The sequence below is a fragment of the Diprion similis genome, chromosome 7 (genome assembly GCF_021155765.1).
Source record: "Diprion similis isolate iyDipSimi1 chromosome 7, iyDipSimi1.1, whole genome shotgun sequence".
Lineage (NCBI taxonomy): Eukaryota > Metazoa > Arthropoda > Insecta > Hymenoptera > Diprionidae > Diprion > Diprion similis.
Window position 1 is genome coordinate 145,614 of NC_060111.1, and position 19,341 is coordinate 164,954.

Here is a 19,341-nt window from a genome sequence, read left to right on the forward strand (position 1 = left end):
CGCCAGCCAGCGTTCAGTCGGGAAAACTCACTGAAAACTCGACTTGCAGAGAGGACGTCTGTAAGTCTGTTGCAGTCAGCAGGCCCAGGAGGTTGTCATTATAAAAAATGGGGTTCGGCGATTATCCCGCGGAGTACAACCGGTCTATTCACGGGCCGTATGATCCTGCCCGATATTATGGAAAGCGTGAGTTTAATGTCGTGATGTGAAACGGAGTGACATATAATTACCGAAATGACGACTGATCGAAGTTCTATGTTACAGCGGACACTCCGTTCGGCCAGGTTAAACTCAACGAATTGATACCATGGCTCGGTCGTCGTAACAAGAGTCCGAGGGCAATGGTAGCCGCAGTTTCTCGAGGTAATTTGAATAAAGTTTCGTGTCTCTTCGATTCGGGAATGACGGACTCGTAAGAAAAAAAATTCTTGCCCCAATCCCCATCGAAGTTTATCGAATTATGCGTAACCCTTGGAAAATCAGCAGCCATCTTGTCTGCCAATTCGTTGCATAACCTTATAAACTGATTGAACATAAACGATTCTAATTACGTAAGCAGGAAATTTTCTAATCCCTGAAAAATCCTTTTGCAAAGATATATCCGGTGTTCAACTTAAAAGTAAACCGTTATCATCGTATCTTGCTAATGAGTACTAGAAAATTATTCTCGATATTGTATATGATATAGTATTTGGCGAAGCTGTAGGATTGCTCGGGCGCTTGTGTACCCCTGATATTCTATTGCCGTATCACAATTCACCCTATACTTGCGTACCCAATCGGCTTACTTGCATGATCGCGACGAAACACTCGTGACGTCATTGCAGTAGTTACTTTCATGTGGTTTGGGTAGAACTCGGCATGAGTGTTTCATGGCAATTACACAAGTGGGCCCATTGAGTACTCAAATACGTAAGTGTAAGGCAAATTGAGATACTGCAAATGTTCTCTGCTCTAATATTGAATGACAATGGTGGCAATTTTTCTCAGCATGGTGGCATTGGCAACATAAGTACGTACACGTGAAACGCGGTGGGATTGCTCCGTTTTTCCAGCTAACTGCGGGAGCCATGTTATGGTTTTACGTGATCAACTATCAAAAGTACAGTAAGTAGCCAGCATAAGCTATGGATAAAATATAAGAACCTATTCAATTCAGCTTACATTTAATAATTTCATATCTTTATTTTTCAGAGAATCACAGGAACTACAAGTACCACTAAGGTTCAGCTTTCTCGGTCCAATGCAGGAGAAGAACAGAAATAGTGTTGCATAAATTGTATCTTTCAAAATTGTTAATCTAACATACCTATATTATTCAAATGAATAAAACAAAAATTACAATTAGTGAATGAGTAGATAAATGGGTCTGTTTGTGACGATTACAAATTTTTATGTGCACACGTATAAAGTCATGAAACCTCTATCATTGGCTCATATTTTTGCTTGTTTGTTTATGTGTGGCATACCGTTATACACGTAATATACACGTGTTACAAACCTGGCATAAATGATATCACTTTCCCATCGTTTTGAATTTGGTCCATCTACTTTAATTTTCTTAAATGGGAACAGACAGACAGACCCGATATCACTGTCTGTTTACAGTTATTGGGTCTCTTCAAATGATTGAACAAGCGATTGATGTTGCTATGAGTGCATTCATTTTTTTGCAGCTGTGAAAGAACTAAATTCAGATGTGTGAAATAAATGATTGAAATTTGAAAAAATCCAAATATGCAGCGGGAATTGGAGATGGAAAAAGTCACGGAAAATAAAAGTGTAAAAAGTCAAGATTCTTTTGCACTTTCAAAAGTTGGCAGTCTTTATTTCGGACCAAATCCATCCGCCGAAGTGTGTTTCAGCGCTGACTAGTTTTAGATGAAGTATGCTTCTTTTCGTAATCATCGTAGGACAGTAAATATATTTGTATCTTTTGAAGGCTCAAAGACTCATAGAACAAGCAAAGGAACTAATCAGAGAGAACAAACGGATTCAAGAAGCCAAAGCAATGTTACTGCAAGAGGAAGCGGAACTTTACAATAGAAAAGTTTACTTGAACTCTGAAAATTCCTCAAGTCACGTTTTTCAAGCCGATGCTGAGGTAGCACCATAGTTGATTAATAACAAGGAAGATCTATCGTTTCTGTCTAATTACAGAAAGTTACATCGATTCATTAACGCTTTTATTCATACAATTTGAAAGGAGAAATTCGAATTATACAATATGGTTTTATTATTCAGCTGCACAGACTGTTGAGCGAAACAATCGCCTTGTCAGGCAAGGGTAAGCAAATTGATGATCGCAAGGCGCAATTGGAATTATACTACAAAGAATTAAAACGGCGTAAAGAATTTCTTCAAGAAGCCATCAAGATGCATGAACAACACCAACACAGCCGAGGGTCAGTCGTTTAATACTCTGTGGGTCTGTCGTTAACTCGATACGGTTACTTGCATCGGTTAAGAAACAAACACTTAAACGACTTTGACCTAAGATACGTAAGCACCGCCAATCCTGCAGATAATGTGACAAGTTGTTTGCCAACAATTCGGAAATTGCCGATTTCTGTACTTCCCAACTAATAGACCTGTTTTCACTGGAATCTCATAACTAAATTATGTCGGGCTAAATGTCGGATCTCAGAATTTTCAAGCATTACTCAAAATAGTTCATTTTTTATTTAATACGATCGTACAACATGGAGAATTTGGATTTTCATCTATTCAGACTGCCGTTTATAGTCATAATGTGATCATCCAAATTTCTCTTAATAAATTCAAATGTTTCGCAATTTCGTAGCTAGTTTGTTGGAATTCCGTCAGGTGATTGACTGTAGCTGGTGTCAGTGGTATCGGATCAGAGCTGCCAATTTAGTTTATCTCCGCAATTTTCTATCCGTGTGATAATGTGCCTCTAGAGCGAAAAGTTCATTTGGCATTGTACTCACTGAACTGTTAGTGATCGTACCACGCCACACAGAATACATCGTTGCATGATCAAAGTTGTAAGTGCAAACTTCAATTTATAGTTCTTTCATTCACTGCATCATCCGTAGTTCGTCGTGGAAAAAGTTGTTCGACACTAACCTAAAAATTCTGTCGTCATATTACACAGCTGGGGCACTTGGGGCGATATGCATGTTTATTGATCTATTGGTACAGTTTAATTTCAGAAACAGTATTTTGTTGACCGTAGCAGTTGCTTCGTGACTCCGTATTGGGGATCATTTTATAGGGGTGATCCAGAAATCACGTGTCTAAATTGATCTTGACGTTAGGTTATGTTGGGTTACGCACGTTTACAATGCCAGTATTTCCCGACTTGCCGATCAATCCTCTCTATCAGATTGTTTATTATTCCATAAACACTCATCGTGCGGGTGGCTCTGTGATCAGTGATGCTAATATTTTCATACAAGATTGCAAGTTAGTTTCTTTCAAGGCCCTAAAATATAACTTACTGAAATATCAACCAAATTGTTACATTCCTTACGTATGCATATGTATGTGTATAACCATTGCAAAACATATTTGCTATACATTTTCATCTCGATAAATCTTAATTACGAATTTTCTTTGGCAAGGTATGTACAACATTATAGGTATCGTACAGAAATCGTATGAGAAAAGGTGAATTGAAGTCTGCGAAAGGCGTTGCGTTAATCTTGAAACTGACAACTAGAGAATATTCACAAATAAAAATAGAAATTCAATTAAATAGCAGCCTGAGGGTCCCGACACTTCTATAACATAAATAATGCCCTTCACTCTCCGAACATAGAATAATATAACACAAGCATACCGAATTACGTACTGTATACCTATATAACGCTACATTGCGGTCTGCCGCTTCAGGCCGCCTTGTCCACCCTAATTGTAGGAATCGCAAACTTTTTCCCCGCTTCAGTCACCCGCGAGACTGTCGTATCAACACGAAAAAAAACCGTACGTGCCGGAACGAATAGCCCGCGACCTGTCTACGGAAGCATGTATAATAAATCCGATGACCGTAAGATGCATAGAGGCATGGCAGCTGACAGCTGACCATCCGTACACGCTGTATGCGTATAACAGTTTTCGAGAGATACCAATAAAATGAGGTTGATGAGGTTGCTATGCCACTATCGATTCGCGAAGCACACGGGGCGGAGGCAGACTCTGCGGTTGTACCGACACCGCTGCCGGAATGTCGTACGGGGCTCTGAACGTCGTCTTTGTCAGTCTGGGATAGACTCCTCAGCGAGCGTTGAAGGACAATAATCAGCTTCGTTTCCGAAACTAATAAAAGGGAAAAGGAAGAGCAACGAGACGACGTGGACGCGAGGGAGTATGAGAGAACCCGATCGGAATGCGAAAGGGAATCTTGCGAGCGCCTCGTTGTTGCTGTTGGTGGTCGTGTGGGTGGTGCTTGGTCCGCGTACGGGGGTCGGATCGAAACCTGCGAGTGCGACGTGTGAATGGGTTCCAACTCCCGCTGCACCCCCAACAAGTGGTCGGGTGGATAGCGCTTGTGGGCATCGCGGTCGGCACATTCACGGTGGTCCTGCCACTTCTCGGTCCAGGCGTACAGTCTGTCGGCTCGGGCCTCCTCGGGGCCACGTTCTCGCTTCACGTAGCGGCGCACCTCGTGGCGCTGCTCATCGACCCGGCGGCACCGCAGCTCCGGTCGCAGTCGTCGCGCAAGACCAAGACGGTGCCGGACTTGGACCGCGCGCGGCATCTCCACGTGATTGAAAACGGCCGGTGCCACCTGTGCAACATAAACACCAGCCGAAGGACGAAGCACTGCTCGGTCTGCAATAAGTGCGTCGACCAGTTCGATCACCACTGCAAGTGGCTAAACAACTGTGTCGGGGGACGAAACTACCCCGCGTTCATCGTCTGCCTCGTATCGGCGGTCGTCGCAGCCCTTGCGGTGGCCGCGATATCCCTCGCCGAGTTAGCCCTGGTCCACGCCGACCTGGCCGGCTGGGGCCCGAAGATGGACAACTCGACGCAGCTGCCGCTGGCCCAGCAGCCCCCCGGGACAGGTTCTCTCGTTGTTATTTCCCTCGTCGGGATATTCTCGGCGATAGCCGCCGCCCTCCTGATTCACCTCTGCTTCTTCCACGGCTACATCGCCTGTCTCGGTCTCACAACCTACGAGTATGTGCGCGAAAAGCGCGAGCGCAAGGCGACCCAAGCCGTTCCCCCTGCACCGCCAGCGGAGGTCCGGGCCCAGAAGTGTCCCGCGTTCTGCACCGATCGGGTCGCCACTGCGGAGGAACCAGAGCGGCCACGCTACCATTACAGGAACCCTTCGTCAACACCGGACGCGATGGACCGCGAGATGACCGAGCAGCGCAGCGTCTTTATCTGCTCTACCCACCAGCGGTCCCCGCTCTGCAGTGCCGAGGACAGCGGGGGGCCCCGATGCAAGGAACGGCCGAACTTCCACCTCTACTTTTCGTACGAGACCCGCGACACCGAGACGTCGATCGAGGTCTCGTCGCAGACGATTTTGAGCGAGACCGAACGATCCCGGGGACTCGTTGAGCTCAAGCCTTCCACTCCTTCCCCGGTATCCTGTTGCTTTTCGATTACGAACGCGGGCTCGGAGAAGCGGGCGAAGCGGAAGCCCCACTCGCCGTTGCCCTTACCCTCGCCCTCGGGCAAGGAACGCGGCCCCGGATCCTGCCTCACCATGCGCAGGATACAGTCCTTCCTACGTACCAGACTCAGGCGAAACTCGCGACAACGCCACGCTGCCGGCGAGGCGCCCACCGCTCGTCCCAGGAAGAACAGGGTAAACCCCGCCGCGAGCCACGGTGGGGTCGGTGAAAACAAGGAGGAAGCTCCGAAGTTACAGTCGCCGTCGGACGCGTCGTCGATTTTATTCGGGGACGACAAGCCGAGGCCCCCGTTGAAGCTGCCCCCTTTGCTCCTCGTACCCAGACACAAGATGGGAGAAATTCCCGCGGCTTTTGAGTCCATCGCCCGTGCAGACCCCGCGCCGGTCCCGCAGCCCAGACGGAGTCAGCCGCCTCTCAGAATAAGGAGAACCTCCTTCTACAAAAGGCCTCGATTCAAAATGGGCCCGCATGTTACGGAGATCGCCCAGTTGTCCCCGATTCCTGAATCAGAGCTCTCGAAACCCGCCTCACCTAGAACCCCGCCTGAAATTAACCACTTCCCGTTTCCACCCTCGAGCTCGTCTTCGGTGAATCGGGATGACTCGGTTAACGCTGTTACCGATGTTGCTCAGGCAAATTCCCTCTGACTTGTCGGTTTTGTATGTTATACAGAGTACAATTTTGGAGGTTTTAGATATTGTTGAACACGCATGGCAGTTGATTATTACAAGCTCTACACAACGAACTTTGTTTCCGTCCATTATGTCGTTGTCGTTGGTTTCTACGTATACTTACAATTATACATATTATACATACGTAATGCGCAAAATTTGTATTATGCTAAATGTACATACAGGATATACCTATATCATAGTTACGATATACGTTATGATAATGAATAAATACGATAATTACACGAATCTTTATGGACCCCTGAGGGGAGGAGTCGGTACCCTCGATTCCTTGCACAGCACAGCGATTCTGCTCTCTGTCTAGCATGCATTCTATAAATTGCATCGGATATAAATTCCATTTGCAATAATGGCAAATTTCTCGGTTCTTCACTTTACATTGAATGGATGTTTACTTATGTTTATAAACTTTTATCAAATCATGTATTAGTTACGGGAAAAACTGTCCTGCGAATCCCTTTTCCAGTGTATACCTCTCTTTATAAATCTGGGCAAATTTCATTATTCCTGTTATTATGTGAATTCAATATAGGTATGAGATGACGATAAATGCTTGCAACATTTTTATTTCCCAATGTCGGTAATATACACTTATAGTGTACCTATACACACCTATAATGAAAGGACTGAGAATCGTGGTATTGTATAGGTACTCGTACATGTACGAATGATTGTTAGAAAATTACCGCACAGGGTAGTACGATCATCGATGGAATAGCATAGCCAATGACAGTATCCGAGATCGCGGTATTCAGGTGCACTTTCAAGGCCATGCAGGCGGATCACTCCCTTCTTGTTTATATGTATTAATGAATACCGCACTGCACGTCGTATAAATTTGGCCACACGATCGTTTGCCATTCCTAAACGTGGAATTCACCCTTAACGAGCGATTCGTCACGTGTTGTAGGAAATTTTCCGTAGCATTGATTCCTAGGATTGATTTCGCTGTCAATAATCGTTTCCCGCCATGTTTCGTTGATTTCAATACTGCAGATGGAGACCAGCCCTGCCAAAGTAGACGCTACCTTCGATAAAGCAAAAAGGAACATTTGGCGCGATGTACTCGGATCCCCGCGATACGTGATCGCTCCGATGGTGGACGCGAGCGAATTAGCGTGGAGATTGCTCTCCCGCAGACACGGTTCTCAACTCTGCTACACCCCGATGTTGCACTCCTCGGTTTTCTGCAGGGATCCGAAATACCGGCGCGAGGCCCTTGCCAGCTCCGCGGAGGACCGTCCGCTGATAGTACAGGTACATATGTTAGTTGTTAATTGTGTAATTAATGAACTTTAAAAGCTGAATCCCACGTATTAGTGTTGTTCACGCGATGACATCACTGCAACGTTATCGTTAGATTTTATATTTTCATCTGCACAGTTTTGCGGCAATGATCCAAAAATATTGCTGGAAGCAGCCCTCCTTGCCGAGCCTCATTGCGATGCCATTGATATAAATCTCGGCTGTCCACAAGCCATAGCGAAGCGTGGTCATTACGGGGCATTCCTCCAAGATGACTGGGAACTACTGAAAAACATCGGTAAGTGTACGCTCTGTGCTTTTACAGAAGAGATGAGGACAAGGAAAAAAAAATTTTTATCTGCAGAATCGCAGTAAGATATTCTCCGTATTTTTCTATTTTTAATAAAAAATAATTGGTTTCCCTTTTCAGTGCGGACCTTGAGCCAAGGAATAAAGATTCCCGTTACCTGCAAGTTAAGGATTTTTTCCGATATCGATAAGACAATCGATTACGCTCACATGCTTGAAAACGCCGGAGCAGCCATGCTCACTGTTCACGGACGAACCAGAGATCAGAAGGGGCCTTTCACAGGGTTAGCATCCTGGAACCATATCAAAGCTGTCAGGTAATTGTTCCCTTTCCTTGAATGCTTTGCCAAGTATAGGTATGTTCGTATGTATAATATATAAAGAAAAACCGAAAGGAAAGGAAACAGAATTTCAAGGAAATGATTCTTCTTATATTTTATTTCTAATTTGGATTACAGGGAACATGTTAAAATCCCAGTGCTTGCAAATGGTAACATACAGACAGTACAGGATGCAGACCGATGCATTGAGGAGACGAATGTTGAAGGAGTTATGTCCGCAGAAGGAAATTTGTACAACCCTTGTATATTTGAAGGGCGTTATCCACCAGCCTGGGAACCTGCGTCAGAGTATTTGGATCTTGTGGAACGATATCCTGCCCCCAGCTCTTTCATACGCGGACATTTGTTCAAATTATTTCAACACATGTATGTCCTACTTGAATATCTCGCTAACATCACGTTTTTCAACGGATTTCTAAATTTCCACCAATTAAAACTGTTCAGAATCCTGTTTTTGCCTGAAATCATGAATACCATTGCTATTTTGCATAAAGTTACAGCATACGTTTAACTAGAGAGTAGACTTTGTCTAGCAGGAAATGAAGAGGCGAGGGCAAACCTGGCGAGAAATTCTACGATGGAATCGTTTAGAGGTGTGGTGGAGGCTCTTAGAGCTCGATATTTGCCCTACCATGAAGGCCTTATGCTGTGGGATGATAAGAGCAATGGTTTGTCCAGAATATATTTTACTTTTAATAATTCCTTCACTCTAGTAAGATGACGTTTATCGACCCTAATGTTTCTGTGTCTTCTGCGGCAGATTATAATTTGAAATTACCACCGTGGCTGTGCCAGCCGTACATGAGGGATTCGCCCCAAGAGCACCTAATCAAGGTGGAAGCAAAAAAAAGTGAACAGGAAAATAGCACAATAAAAAGGAATTTGAAGGATGGAGATGGTAACGACATTTCAAGAAAAAAACTCAAGAAACTTCGTCGAATCGCTAGGCGACCCAACAGACAGTCTGCATCTGTTAAACGTGGCTCAGATCTATGTACCACCTGTCCAAATCCATTGGTCAGTAATCAAAGTTACATAATCTGATAATGAATAACTTTGTTTCTTCGTGTCTTTTCATCTTAATCTTGTTTATTTCTTAGGGATACAAATGTGGATACAAACTGTGTCGACAGTGTTGCAGGGCGAAATGCTACAAGGAAAATTTGGATTGTGCAGGTCACAGAAATCTCGCGAAAACTAGACGACAAATAGCTATTCAATTTGCGGCAGAGAGACAAGAGATCGGCAATGTTAATTAATTGACAGATTATTGGGGAAAAAATATTATGTAAATGCAAATAATAGATAACGGAAATAACGGTGCATAGTTTCGTCTCTTATTTCAATTTCGAAACATACGCTACCCATATAATTTTCATTCTTCCTGAAACAATACGAAGCATCTTCTAGTTAGTTTTACTTTATTTGTTACATTTTCCGTTGTCACTTATCGTGCGTGGGTCGGCCCCCTCGTCAGGGGGGTGAAGGACGGCCTCCCATGGGGCCGAAATTTAGCGAAACTGCGCAACGCGGCTAAATGCCAGCCAATGAGCAAACAACTTTCCGTTCTACCTTTTACTAATACAACAGAAAGTGTTCAATACCGTATCCAAATTTGAGAGTGGCTTGAATGAATATCCGGTTCGCTAATCGTAACCAAGCTTCATTTCTTAACTAAGCTCCGAATCCACCTCGATTCTAATCAAACCGACTAGGGCTTACAGCATGTTGGGAGGTTCGGTACATCCTTAGAGCATTCTAAGGCTACATCTAATTACTTGTACACCTCCTTTTGACAACTTGCGGTATTACTTATCTGGGAGGAACCCTGCACCATAGCCGCACCGTGCGAACGTTAGTTACCATAGCCAGTGGCAGCTTGCAGGCAGCCCCGCCAGCCCCGCCGGCAGTCGTATCTTGTCTGCGGTCGTGTCCGAACCACCGATCCTTGGATTTGAGTGCATTTGAGAGGGTTGCGCAGCTGTCATAACAGTAGCTCATATGGAATCCGGGTAAACTGACGATGATGAGTTCATTACCATGCCGGAATGCAAGATGTTTGTACGTATTGGGGTTGGACATCCTATGAGAATATCAGCAAGGCGCCGGGCAATACACAATATTTTGCACTAGGTTGGAGCTATCGCGGTATCGGTAAATTAGAAGTGCTTCGTGTCGCGGGGAGTGCGTATGTGTGTGCGTCATACGTACGATAAATATTTCGAAATGAATATTACTGTTAGCGACATAGTCACCGCTCCGCGTGATACAACTACGGCTATAATTGCTCGACCGTCGCCGCGTTGGTAATGCCAAAGTAGGAGAGCGCACATTTGCCATGGCGTCTGCTGCAGAACAACAACAGACTACCCTGGAATTTTACCAGGCAATGGCTGACTTCAAAAACATGTTTCCACAGATGGATGATGACGTTATCGAGGTACCACCTTGTCTATACCTAACACCTTTAGATAGAATTGAAGTCAATACATACAGAACTTTTTAAACTTTGCGCATTCCTTTTTCCAGGCTGTGTTACGTTCGAACCAGGGTGCGGTTGACACGACCATCGATCAGCTACTGGCAATGAGCACGGACAATGAGAACGAAAAGATCAGGAGTGAGATTGAGCAGAGCGAAGATTCGTCTGAAGATAATCAGGCTAAAATCGAGCCTTGCAAGTCATTGAAGAGTATTCACAAGTGGCAGCCCCCCTTGCTAGGTCCGTTGCCAGACACATTTCTGAGGCTTCCCAGACAGTGGAGCGAGAACTGCGAGGCCCCAGAGTCTGGAATCGCGTTAGAGGGTTCCACGATGGAGGACGAACGTATTGCAATTTTTCTTCAGAACGAAGAATTCATGGCAGAACTGAGGTGGAATGAAGATTTCCTTTCTACCTTGGCTAGCGGTCAGTCGATAAATCAGGCAAATTATAAAGAAGAGCAAATGTATGCCTGGTATGATATTGATTAATCCAACCATTATTTTTGTTTTTTTGTAGATACTAAATTAGACGAATGTGAGAAGTCTGCTGGCACAGTAAACCACGACGATGAGGATTTATTCAAAGAAAGATTAAGAAATATGGGTAAAGGTATTGAGAAACGGGATTTATTCAACAAACTGAAGCTCAGAGTTGCTCTGCTAAAGAAGCTTCTAAACTTTTAAATACTTTTTCATATATTGTTACAGTTTCACGTCGTAAATTTGCCCAGCTCACCAAGGTGTTCACACGGAGTAAGAAACGTGGTGGAAGACAGCTGCTACCGCCCACGCCGTCGTGTGACGACCTTTTAGAATCTGAGGAGATATCCAGATCTCGAAACTAGGATTTCACTCGCTCTCCAGTCCTTGCTCGAAAGGAACTGAGTTATAATCTCTAATCCACACCGTTGCCCTGGCCAGATTAAATAAAATTCAGGCTAAAAATATATGTGATGTAGAAAAAAAGTAGCCATGTTGCTGATTATCAAGTAAAGCAAAGATTCTAGTCATGCAAGTAGGAGAAAAGACTGGACATCATCCTAAGAATCAGAGGAAGCAAATATAACAATGCAGGTAAATAGAAGCCCCAACAAGCTATATTAAAATAATAACCCAAAATATACTTATATTGTCGCTATAATTACAACAAACTTCATAATTATTGAGGTGAAGAGACATTGTCGAAAATAGTCAATTCCCTCCATACACCTTAAAGAAGTGGTAACTCTCACACGTAATTAAATCAGAGATATTTAGTCGTCAATTTTCATTGTCTGAAATCAAATGAAAATTTACCTCCCAAAGGGCACTTTCCGAATTGCGCAAAATTATCCAAGAATCTAATTTAATACCTATTTAATTCATAAAACGAATTACTTCTGGCTAGTCTCACAGCAGAAGCTAAGAACCCTGAACAATTAACTTTCAATTGGTGCATCAAGATAAAGCGCAACCATTCTCATTTCAATATGAGTACGTGTACTTATCAGCAAACTGTTCAATATTAGAATTGTAAGAGCAACGTGATCTCTTCTGTTCGGCGTATCTAGTCATCTATCTGTCTACCAGTCGTTTAATGTAATATACTACTGATAATACTGTTACTTTAGTATAGTTTATACTTAAGAAAAAATCTAGTACAGACTTTGAAATTCGTCAGACATACCAATAAAAAAATTTCGCGGCAGAAATTTAAGGCACACTTATGGAAAACCTGATACCCACAGTGTGATAGTTCGAAACCAAGGTGAGATGACACATTTAAAGTACAAACTGAAACTAGTATCAGTATAAACTTAGCCGTCTATTTGAGTTACTTACAAATTGTACATTTCGTAATACAGAGCATGGTATTATGTACTTATTATAAAAGTCCATATTATACGCTTGGTTATATAATTCGTATATGTTTTTAAAATTCAACATTGATACTTATAACTAATGACTCAGAGAGAGGACATGTCGGGCTGTTTGAAGAATACTCGCGCGCCTGAGAGGCTGTAATAGAGAAGTTGAAACTCGGCATTTCTTTCCACCAGACGTTTCAGCGTTAAAGCTCTAGTCTGTTGTAACTTTTCATCGCCACAATCGTCTTTATGCTGGGCTGCTATTCTCTCTAGAGTCATTTGTTCTTCGACGGTTTTGAACCACTGAAGTCCGTCTATTTCCGTATTCTGATCAAGGAGGGCATTAATGTAGGCGACTCCCATTGCAAATCCATCATCCGTAAAGGCTGCCCCAGTTTTATTCTTTTTAGACATTTTCTCTTTGTTTGCTAGAGCATTATCCACATAGCTGAGTGTGAGTGGGGGAATGATAGCGTAAAATTGTTGCAAGTGGATGTTTTTTGTGTCACGGAATGCAGAAGCGAATACATCCACCAGCAATCTGAAGTATTGCGTTCCTTCTGTGAAGCTTTGCACTAAATTTGCAATGTCATCGTCTAGCCGTTTTCCAGCAGCTTGTGTAGTTATTGTAAAATCCAGCATCTTACATGTTGACTCAAACACAGTGTCAGAATTAATTGCGGGGAGAAAGGCAATCGCGTTGGAACAAGCGTGCAAACCCCCAGACCGAATCAGTCTAACGTAACCCAGGGCATTCCCTATTTGAGATACCAGGATTCTAAATTGATCTAGATAACTGAGACCATCCGTCGTCATTCCAAGCTTGCGTATACCCTTCTGAAACTTCTCAGCTCTCTCATATGTATAAGGAGTTGCTCTGCTCTCTCTCTGCAATTTGATGAATCTGATATCTCGTATTAATCGTGACTTTATATGTTCATCAAATAGGAATTGTGAAAATGTGTGTAGCTTCGCACGGAGAAATTGATAGACGAAATTCACTGTAGTGCTCATTATTCCATTGCCATGAGTTCTAATCGAGTTCGCTATGTGTCTTATCCCGATTGTGTTGAGATATTTATTAGAACTAGTACGCTCTATGAAAGTCTGCGTATTTAAGTTGTACAAGTATTTGGCAACGAATGTGTTTATATTTCTCATTATTTCAAGCGCATCTAAACCCTGTTCCAAATTCTGTGTTGGTAAATGATCCTGAACCATTTCCAGATTAAGTTTATAGCCAGCTAATCTCCGCATGGTTCCGTACGTCCTCCAGTCATGTAGAGCCACAGTGGTGAGATTGTAAAACATGCTGTCCAAATAATGTTCGATGAACCTTTTTGGGCTTAAGAAATTATCAGCAACAGGTAGTGGAGAGGCTCTGACTATTCTGTTGGAATTAACAGCCCCAATCTTGAATGGATTCGAGTCATCCAGCTTGAGATGTGCGTGTACATGTAACCTTAGGCTGGTTTCAATCTCGTGACAGGCTGGTTCTAGGACATATTTCACCAGCATTTCCCTATGCTCTTTATTCCTGCTATCCATGGAATTGGGAGGCTCATGATCAGTTACTGCGCTATTCAGTGCACTGAGTAAATGAACAATCCGACTTATATCTGAGTTACCATCTATGACCATGCTTAAATAAGCGGGCAGCATGCTTCGGTGATAGAGTACAATGGAGTAATCGCATGCCTGCCTAACCAGATCATGTAATTCGGCGATAGTATCGTAGGCGTCCAGATGTCCCCTTAATTTGACTAATTCTTCCTCTTTGAAGCTGTCTGTCAGTTGGCTAGCAGCTGCCAGAGCGCAGCGTGTTATCAGCCTCCTATCGTCGGTTGGGGGACCGTTCATTAGTCTCATACCAAGGCCTATCAGCGTCATAGCATCAAGCTGCTCTCTGCTGTATCCTTTGTCCTTGCTAAGCATCAATCCTCTCTTAGCGGTTTCAAGGATGACCAATATTTGATAGCTGAGATGCTGGATAACATGGCTCTGAGATAGAATAATGACAGAGCCGAAAGTGTAAAATGTTGTTTCAAGTGACTTCTGCATTTCTATGAGTCTGCATACAAGCTGGACAATGTTTCGGCTCATTGGTTTCAGTAGAGCAGCGTGAAGATTGGTGGTGAAAAATATGTTCTCCTTTACCTGCTGCACCAGGTTTACAAACTCAATAAGTATACAGCATCTTCGTTCCAGATCAGATTGCTGAAATTTCTCAACAGGTTGCACGAATATGTACTGCATCTCGACTGACCACTGGGTCGCCCTTCGAGCCAAGGAATTTGTGACCTCTGACAATTTCTGGATCTTAGAGGCAAGGATCTTTTCCCCGGCTTGGGAGCCGACTAACATGCCAGCTTCTTTTGGGATTGCATTGGCCAAAAATTTATTTGGAATCCAAATAATATTGCCAATCAGATTAATAGAGTAGTATTTTTTATTCATTTCGCAAAGCCTCTTAAGAACCTTCTTATCTACAGTTCCAAACAATTTGACAATGACGACTGCCGCCACATTTGTTCGGATCCAATTTTTGTTAAACACTAAATTGTCACTAGCTTTCTTCTCCACATCCAGCATGGTATTCTTCAAGTAACAAGCAAAGCGATTCTGCATTATTGGACTTTTTTTCACATCCATCGCCCTGTCGATAGCTACGAGGAATAAATTATTAGCCAAAAGTTGATGGCGCAGATCTTTCAGCAGCTTTTCAAAAGTACATAACTTTGAGCTAGGTATATTGAATTGCTCAGAGTTGTGGAGCATTGTGCTGGCACGGATGCAGTACTGATCCCAAGTATCGAGAAGCGATGGTTGAGCAGCGATGACCTCATCTAGAGTTACAAATATTACAAATAAATCAACCAGATGTTCAATGACCAGTGGAAAGTAAATATCGTAGGCATTGCTCGTAAGATTTGAGAGTTGCTGGATTGTCAGATTTGCGACAAGAGACACCCGATTAACGTATGCCGATAGGTCCTGCAGAATTGATAACAAGATGTTGACATTGTCCCCCTTTGCATCGACGCTGCATCGGTCGCCCTGGGTGAGCAGCCTCTGGTAGAATTTGTTACCTTCGATTTTCAGTAGTCTGATTTCCCTGCAAGTACCCGCGACCGCCGCGAGAAGCTTGGCCAATGTTTTGTTCTCCATTTCTACCATGTCCATTATGGTAATATCTTCGCGGGGGTTGTAAAAGAGACGGATCGGCCCTTGGATGACGTATTTCAGAGATGTGTCAGGAACCCAGCTTGAATCCTCAATTGATTTATTGAAAAAGTTGCCATACTTTTTTAGCTGCGCTTCTCCGACCGTTCGATGAACTGCCTCATCCCTCGCACTGTTCCACGATATGGAGTCTATCATCTCAAGGGTGCGAATTTTTCACTATGCAGTTTCACAGTATCAATATTGGCTGTCAGATTTACCGTCCATTAAGCTTCTTCCCAGAGTTCGGCCTATGCATTATAGGTTAGTTCGCCGACGTCAATTTCCACTGGTAGATTTTATGGTTAGACAGAGTGTCGGAACGATAACAGGACAGCCCGTTTGTCGCGCACGCCCAGTGACGCCCATACAAATCACGATCCATGATATAGATGAAATTCTTCTCTCTGGATTGAATATCAACCCAACTGATGCTGCAAGGTCGTGAAGCTGCGTAACACCAAATAAGAATCACACCCACATCATATCAATCAAACCATGGTAAAATTAGGGGTTTACTGTCAAACTGTAACCAGGGTCAGGTGCAAAGTAAATTTTCGATAAAATCGTTTATTAACCGATAGTGTTTTTACAGCTTGTTCAATAATTCAACGGATCCTTACTCGAGGGTGGGCACAGTTTCTGTATGAAACGTACCTAAAAACAACTTTAAAAAAAAAAGGATAATTTCTGAACGAAATACAACTGGAGTATGATCATTGATGTGGTATCGCCAATTTGTTTTTGAATTGTGAAAAATCAGAGTTTTCTAAAAGGTTTTTTCTTCAGTTCCCAAGCCCCTTGAATGTTGTTGTCGAGACTAATTTAGGGCTGATCAACGCTTTGTACCAGAGGATTTCAGTGGATGCGAGATCCCTGCAGCTGGAAGTAATAATAAAAACGTTCATTTTCACATTCCAAATTCGAAACTATAACCACTGCCTGGCTATAACTCACATCTTCTCGTCATTAAGTGGTTTTCTTACTGGATTCCAACCTGGCACAGGATCAGTATTGGTAATCATTATCCCACGGATACAAAACGACAATCCAAGTTTGCCCAAATGAGAGTCCTGAAATTTTTTCCATTGTCGTACAATATCACAGATCAAAATTACGTGATCTCACATTCATTTCCTTAGCAGAGAAATGTAAAATGTAGATCAACAGGTATCTTTCCATTCTTATTCGTATTTTTACTTGATTATCAATGTAATGGCAAAGTATGCACATTTCTAAGAGTTTTTGGCAAAAGTTGTTGAATAGAACTTTTATCACATATCATTTACATATCACTTCGGAACATAATTCACATACCCTCCATTCGGATGTAAGACAATCAGAAATGCTAAGTATATCAGTGGCTGCACTAGCTTCTTCGATTCCTCTTGTGGTATTCAAATGATTTTCATGTAAAAACCGTACGAAGGTAGATGGTTGAGTTTGGAAGAAGTATGCAATTTCTTCTGGGTCATGTACAAACTTCCATGAATTTCCTTCAACCAAGCCTGCAAATTTAAATGACCATTAAGTACTGGATAATCACAAAATCGGTATTTGGCAGAACTTCACGATACTTTGAATGCAAGATTAATTTAAATTACAAATGTAACTTGTAATTCACGTAGCAAAAAGTTCTACAAGATGTGTTTCGATTTACTTTTAGATATGAATTATTACTTACGTTTGGGATTAGTTACTCGTCCAATGGCATGAAGTAGGCTTAAAGATTCTCCACGACCTCTTCCTTCGCAATCGAGTTGTCTATTAGGTACTAGAAGTATACGAACATTGAATAACATTAAAGCTAAATCCCGTGGCTGTATATGAAGCTGTGTAAAGTTCTATGAAAAGGCTGTACATAAAAACCTTTCAGAGAAGCAAATATGAGGTTGATAACAGTGCTCCTAATATCTCCGATATTGTTGGATAATATTTCCTCTATGATATGTTGCGACACATGTACCATTTGGGAGGCTCTGGTGTTAAAGACTAATGAAACTCTTTTCAAAATATTTTTCGTGACGGCTTGTGTGACTGGATTTATGCTGCAAAGTGGTACAGTCAAATTCAACGAGACGATTACAGCGAAGAGCGAAATTTTATTTTAGCAATTCTTTTCTAGTTCAACAAAAGTACATGAAATATGAATTTCATTACAGCAGCTTTACCTGATATGGCAAATACCAAATTTTTCCCTGACATTTGGTGGAAATAAGGTTTGCAGCGCTCCCATGCCCCCTGAATCAGTGCAAATAAATACAATTGGTTCTTTGCCCATCCCAAAGTATTGCCTGATAAATAATTAGAACCATATCACTTGAATTCAATACATAAAATGCAAAATCTGGAAAGTAAACTTACTCTAGCAGTGCGTGAAAGGCATCTTTATCGTCGAAATAAACATTTGGAAAGTCTTTAACCAGTAGTAGGCGCCTGCAACAATCTTCAAAGAGAGAACTGTATCTTGTAGTTCTGACCATGAAATCTTGAAATTTATCTCCTTGCTTTGTGAATCTATCTAGAAAAAAGATAGCAAATTATTTAATGAGTATTTATCAACGAAATTAAAAATAAATGTGTCTTTTATACTAAAAACAGTATTGAACAACCTACTATTTTCATCCGCGCCTTGATCAGCTGGAGTGATCCATTCGACACATTCAAACTCCTTCTCTTTAGCAAGTAGCTTAAAGCTGACAGTTTTTCCAGAACCCGAAGGACCCGAGAGAATCAGAGCGCACGGCTTGCCCTTGACAGTTGTATATTCCAACCAGTCGTTTATTTCTCTTTGTTTTTGTCGGCTAATCGACAACTCTGAGACTTCTTGAGGTTCGGAAGCTTTGAGAAGAGCCGGTAAGCTGTTTATGTGCGTTTTTTTCTCAAAGACATTTATTGTTTGTGGCACTCGGTCTAGAGACAGTACTTCTGTTTCTATCTTCGGTCGCTTTGCAGGTGTCACCACATCTCGTTCATTCATGTCGCAGTCAAAGGACCATGACGTCCGAATATCTTTGGTCTTCTGTAAATTCCAACAAATTCGAAGAGCTGTGAGATCGTTCCGACACGTTATAAGTTTGGAGTTATTATGACAGTGTTTTCGGTATTCAATGCTTATTCACCTTTGAAACAGACATGTCTGTAGTTCTGAGCAAGGAATGTGGTTTGAAATTGAAGTGATTCTAGGTCTGGATACTTCTTGATTGTTACCTGCTGGCAAACTTTAAAGTGACATAATATTCATTCATATTTCATAGTTCATTGATAGGCGTTCAAATGTTGACATTTGTAGCAGCACCTCCTTGACAGCACCGTGCAGTTCAACGGTGCAGTACGCCACTGGAATATGTCTGATGTGATATATTCGTCGGACACTGCAGCTACCTCTGGCTAAGTTTAGTGGAATAAGTTCAATCGGCCATGTTTAAATACACTCAGCAAGTATTGACATAACCTCTCTTGTGATAAGCGGTTGAGCCATAGAACTTATACTACGGTTGAGCACAACAACGTCGTGAGGCGCAAACAAAACGTTGCTTCGATTAGGATGGAAGAAGTTTAGAAATTAAGGTTGAAATTTCAGAAT

At 42.4% G+C, this 19,341-nt stretch overlaps 6 protein-coding genes across 10 annotated transcripts; 4 read left to right on the plus strand and 2 right to left on the minus strand.

Moving 5' to 3' along the window:
- The first annotated feature begins 34 nt into the window (after nt 1–34).
- LOC124408112 (putative ATP synthase subunit f, mitochondrial) lies at nt 35–19,339 on the plus strand. 2 transcript variants are annotated; one of them, XM_046884820.1, is made up of 5 exons: nt 35–186; nt 265–363; nt 991–1,095; nt 11,435–11,439; nt 19,310–19,339. In XM_046884820.1, the coding sequence occupies exons 1-5, from the start codon at nt 108–110 to the stop codon at nt 19,322–19,324; spliced, it is 303 nt and encodes a 100-aa protein (XP_046740776.1). In that variant the 5' UTR covers nt 35–107; the 3' UTR covers nt 19,325–19,339. The 2 variants fall into 2 exon arrangements, with proteins under 2 accessions (XP_046740776.1, XP_046740774.1); XM_046884818.1 differs by lacking the exons at nt 11,435–11,439; nt 19,310–19,339 and adding an exon at nt 1,195–1,338 and having other exon boundaries at nt 991–1,107.
- Nucleotides 1,543–9,529, plus strand: LOC124408108 (tRNA-dihydrouridine(16/17) synthase [NAD(P)(+)]-like). Of its 4 annotated transcripts, XM_046884812.1 has the most exons (10): nt 1,543–1,854; nt 1,943–2,104; nt 2,245–2,405; nt 7,304–7,564; nt 7,691–7,850; nt 7,983–8,178; nt 8,320–8,568; nt 8,725–8,870; nt 8,963–9,219; nt 9,303–9,529. In XM_046884812.1, exons 4-10 carry the CDS (start codon nt 7,304–7,306, stop codon nt 9,459–9,461), a joined length of 1,428 nt encoding a protein of 475 aa, XP_046740768.1. In that variant the 5' UTR covers nt 1,543–1,854; nt 1,943–2,104; nt 2,245–2,405; the 3' UTR covers nt 9,462–9,529. The 4 variants fall into 4 exon arrangements, with proteins under 4 accessions (XP_046740768.1, XP_046740769.1, XP_046740770.1 ...); XM_046884813.1 differs by lacking the exon at nt 1,543–1,854 and having other exon boundaries at nt 1,905–2,104; XM_046884814.1 differs by lacking the exons at nt 1,543–1,854; nt 1,943–2,104; nt 2,245–2,405 and adding an exon at nt 2,853–3,008 and having other exon boundaries at nt 9,336–9,529.
- On the plus strand, nt 3,952–6,532 carry LOC124408105 (palmitoyltransferase ZDHHC11). Its single transcript, XM_046884807.1, has one exon. It carries the CDS (start codon nt 4,352–4,354, stop codon nt 6,260–6,262), a length of 1,911 nt encoding a protein of 636 aa, XP_046740763.1. The 5' UTR covers nt 3,952–4,351; the 3' UTR covers nt 6,263–6,532.
- On the plus strand, nt 10,400–12,477 carry LOC124408111 (CUE domain-containing protein 1). Its single transcript, XM_046884817.1, has 4 exons — nt 10,400–10,642; nt 10,732–11,110; nt 11,204–11,296; nt 11,395–12,477. The coding sequence occupies exons 1-4, from the start codon at nt 10,541–10,543 to the stop codon at nt 11,529–11,531; spliced, it is 711 nt and encodes a 236-aa protein (XP_046740773.1). The 5' UTR covers nt 10,400–10,540; the 3' UTR covers nt 11,532–12,477.
- Nucleotides 12,472–16,009, minus strand: LOC124408101 (WASH complex subunit 4). Its single transcript, XM_046884798.1, has one exon. The coding sequence runs from the start codon at nt 15,912–15,914 to the stop codon at nt 12,633–12,635; it is 3,282 nt and encodes a 1,093-aa protein (XP_046740754.1). The 5' UTR covers nt 15,915–16,009; the 3' UTR covers nt 12,472–12,632.
- On the minus strand, nt 16,394–19,018 carry LOC124408109 (cell cycle checkpoint protein RAD17). The gene is made up of 9 exons (XM_046884815.1): nt 18,878–19,018; nt 18,372–18,777; nt 18,120–18,276; nt 17,927–18,049; nt 17,625–17,803; nt 17,440–17,529; nt 17,073–17,263; nt 16,713–16,828; nt 16,394–16,637 (listed from the first exon to the last, which is right to left on the minus strand). Exons 1-9 carry the CDS (start codon nt 18,890–18,892, stop codon nt 16,541–16,543), a joined length of 1,374 nt encoding a protein of 457 aa, XP_046740771.1. The 5' UTR covers nt 18,893–19,018; the 3' UTR covers nt 16,394–16,540.
- Nucleotides 19,340–19,341: the final 2 nt, after the last annotated feature.

Bases quoted from the DNA above. Each gene is read 5' to 3' on its own strand.
- LOC124408111 (XM_046884817.1), top strand. From the start codon at position 10,541: ATGGCGTCTGCTGCAGAACAACAACAGACTACCCTGGAATTTTACCAG. The intron at 11,111-11,203 runs GTCAGTCGATAA...GTTTTTTTGTAG, and splicing joins CCTTTCTACCTTGGCTAGCG to ATACTAAATTAGACGAATGT. The intron at 11,297-11,394 runs GTATTGAGAAAC...ATATTGTTACAG, and splicing joins ATTAAGAAATATGGGTAAAG to TTTCACGTCGTAAATTTGCC.
- LOC124408101 (XM_046884798.1), bottom strand. From the start codon at position 15,914: ATGATAGACTCCATATCGTGGAACAGTGCGAGGGATGAGGCAGTTCAT.
- LOC124408109 (XM_046884815.1), bottom strand. The intron at 18,277-18,371 runs GTAGGTTGTTCA...TCTTTTTTCTAG, and splicing joins TCAAGGCGCGGATGAAAATA to ATAGATTCACAAAGCAAGGA. The intron at 18,050-18,119 runs GTAAGTTTACTT...ATTATTTATCAG, and splicing joins GCCTTTCACGCACTGCTAGA to GCAATACTTTGGGATGGGCA.
- LOC124408112 (XM_046884818.1), top strand. From the start codon at position 108: ATGGGGTTCGGCGATTATCCCGCGGAGTACAACCGGTCTATTCACGGG. The intron at 364-990 runs GTAATTTGAATA...AATTTTTCTCAG, and splicing joins GGTAGCCGCAGTTTCTCGAG to CATGGTGGCATTGGCAACAT. The intron at 1,108-1,194 runs GTAAGTAGCCAG...TTTATTTTTCAG, and splicing joins GATCAACTATCAAAAGTACA to AGAATCACAGGAACTACAAG.
- LOC124408105 (XM_046884807.1), top strand. From the start codon at position 4,352: ATGCGAAAGGGAATCTTGCGAGCGCCTCGTTGTTGCTGTTGGTGGTCG.
- LOC124408108 (XM_046884811.1), top strand. The intron at 8,871-8,962 runs GTTTGTCCAGAA...CTTCTGCGGCAG, and splicing joins GTGGGATGATAAGAGCAATG to ATTATAATTTGAAATTACCA. The intron at 9,220-9,302 runs GTCAGTAATCAA...TTTATTTCTTAG, and splicing joins CCACCTGTCCAAATCCATTG to GGATACAAATGTGGATACAA.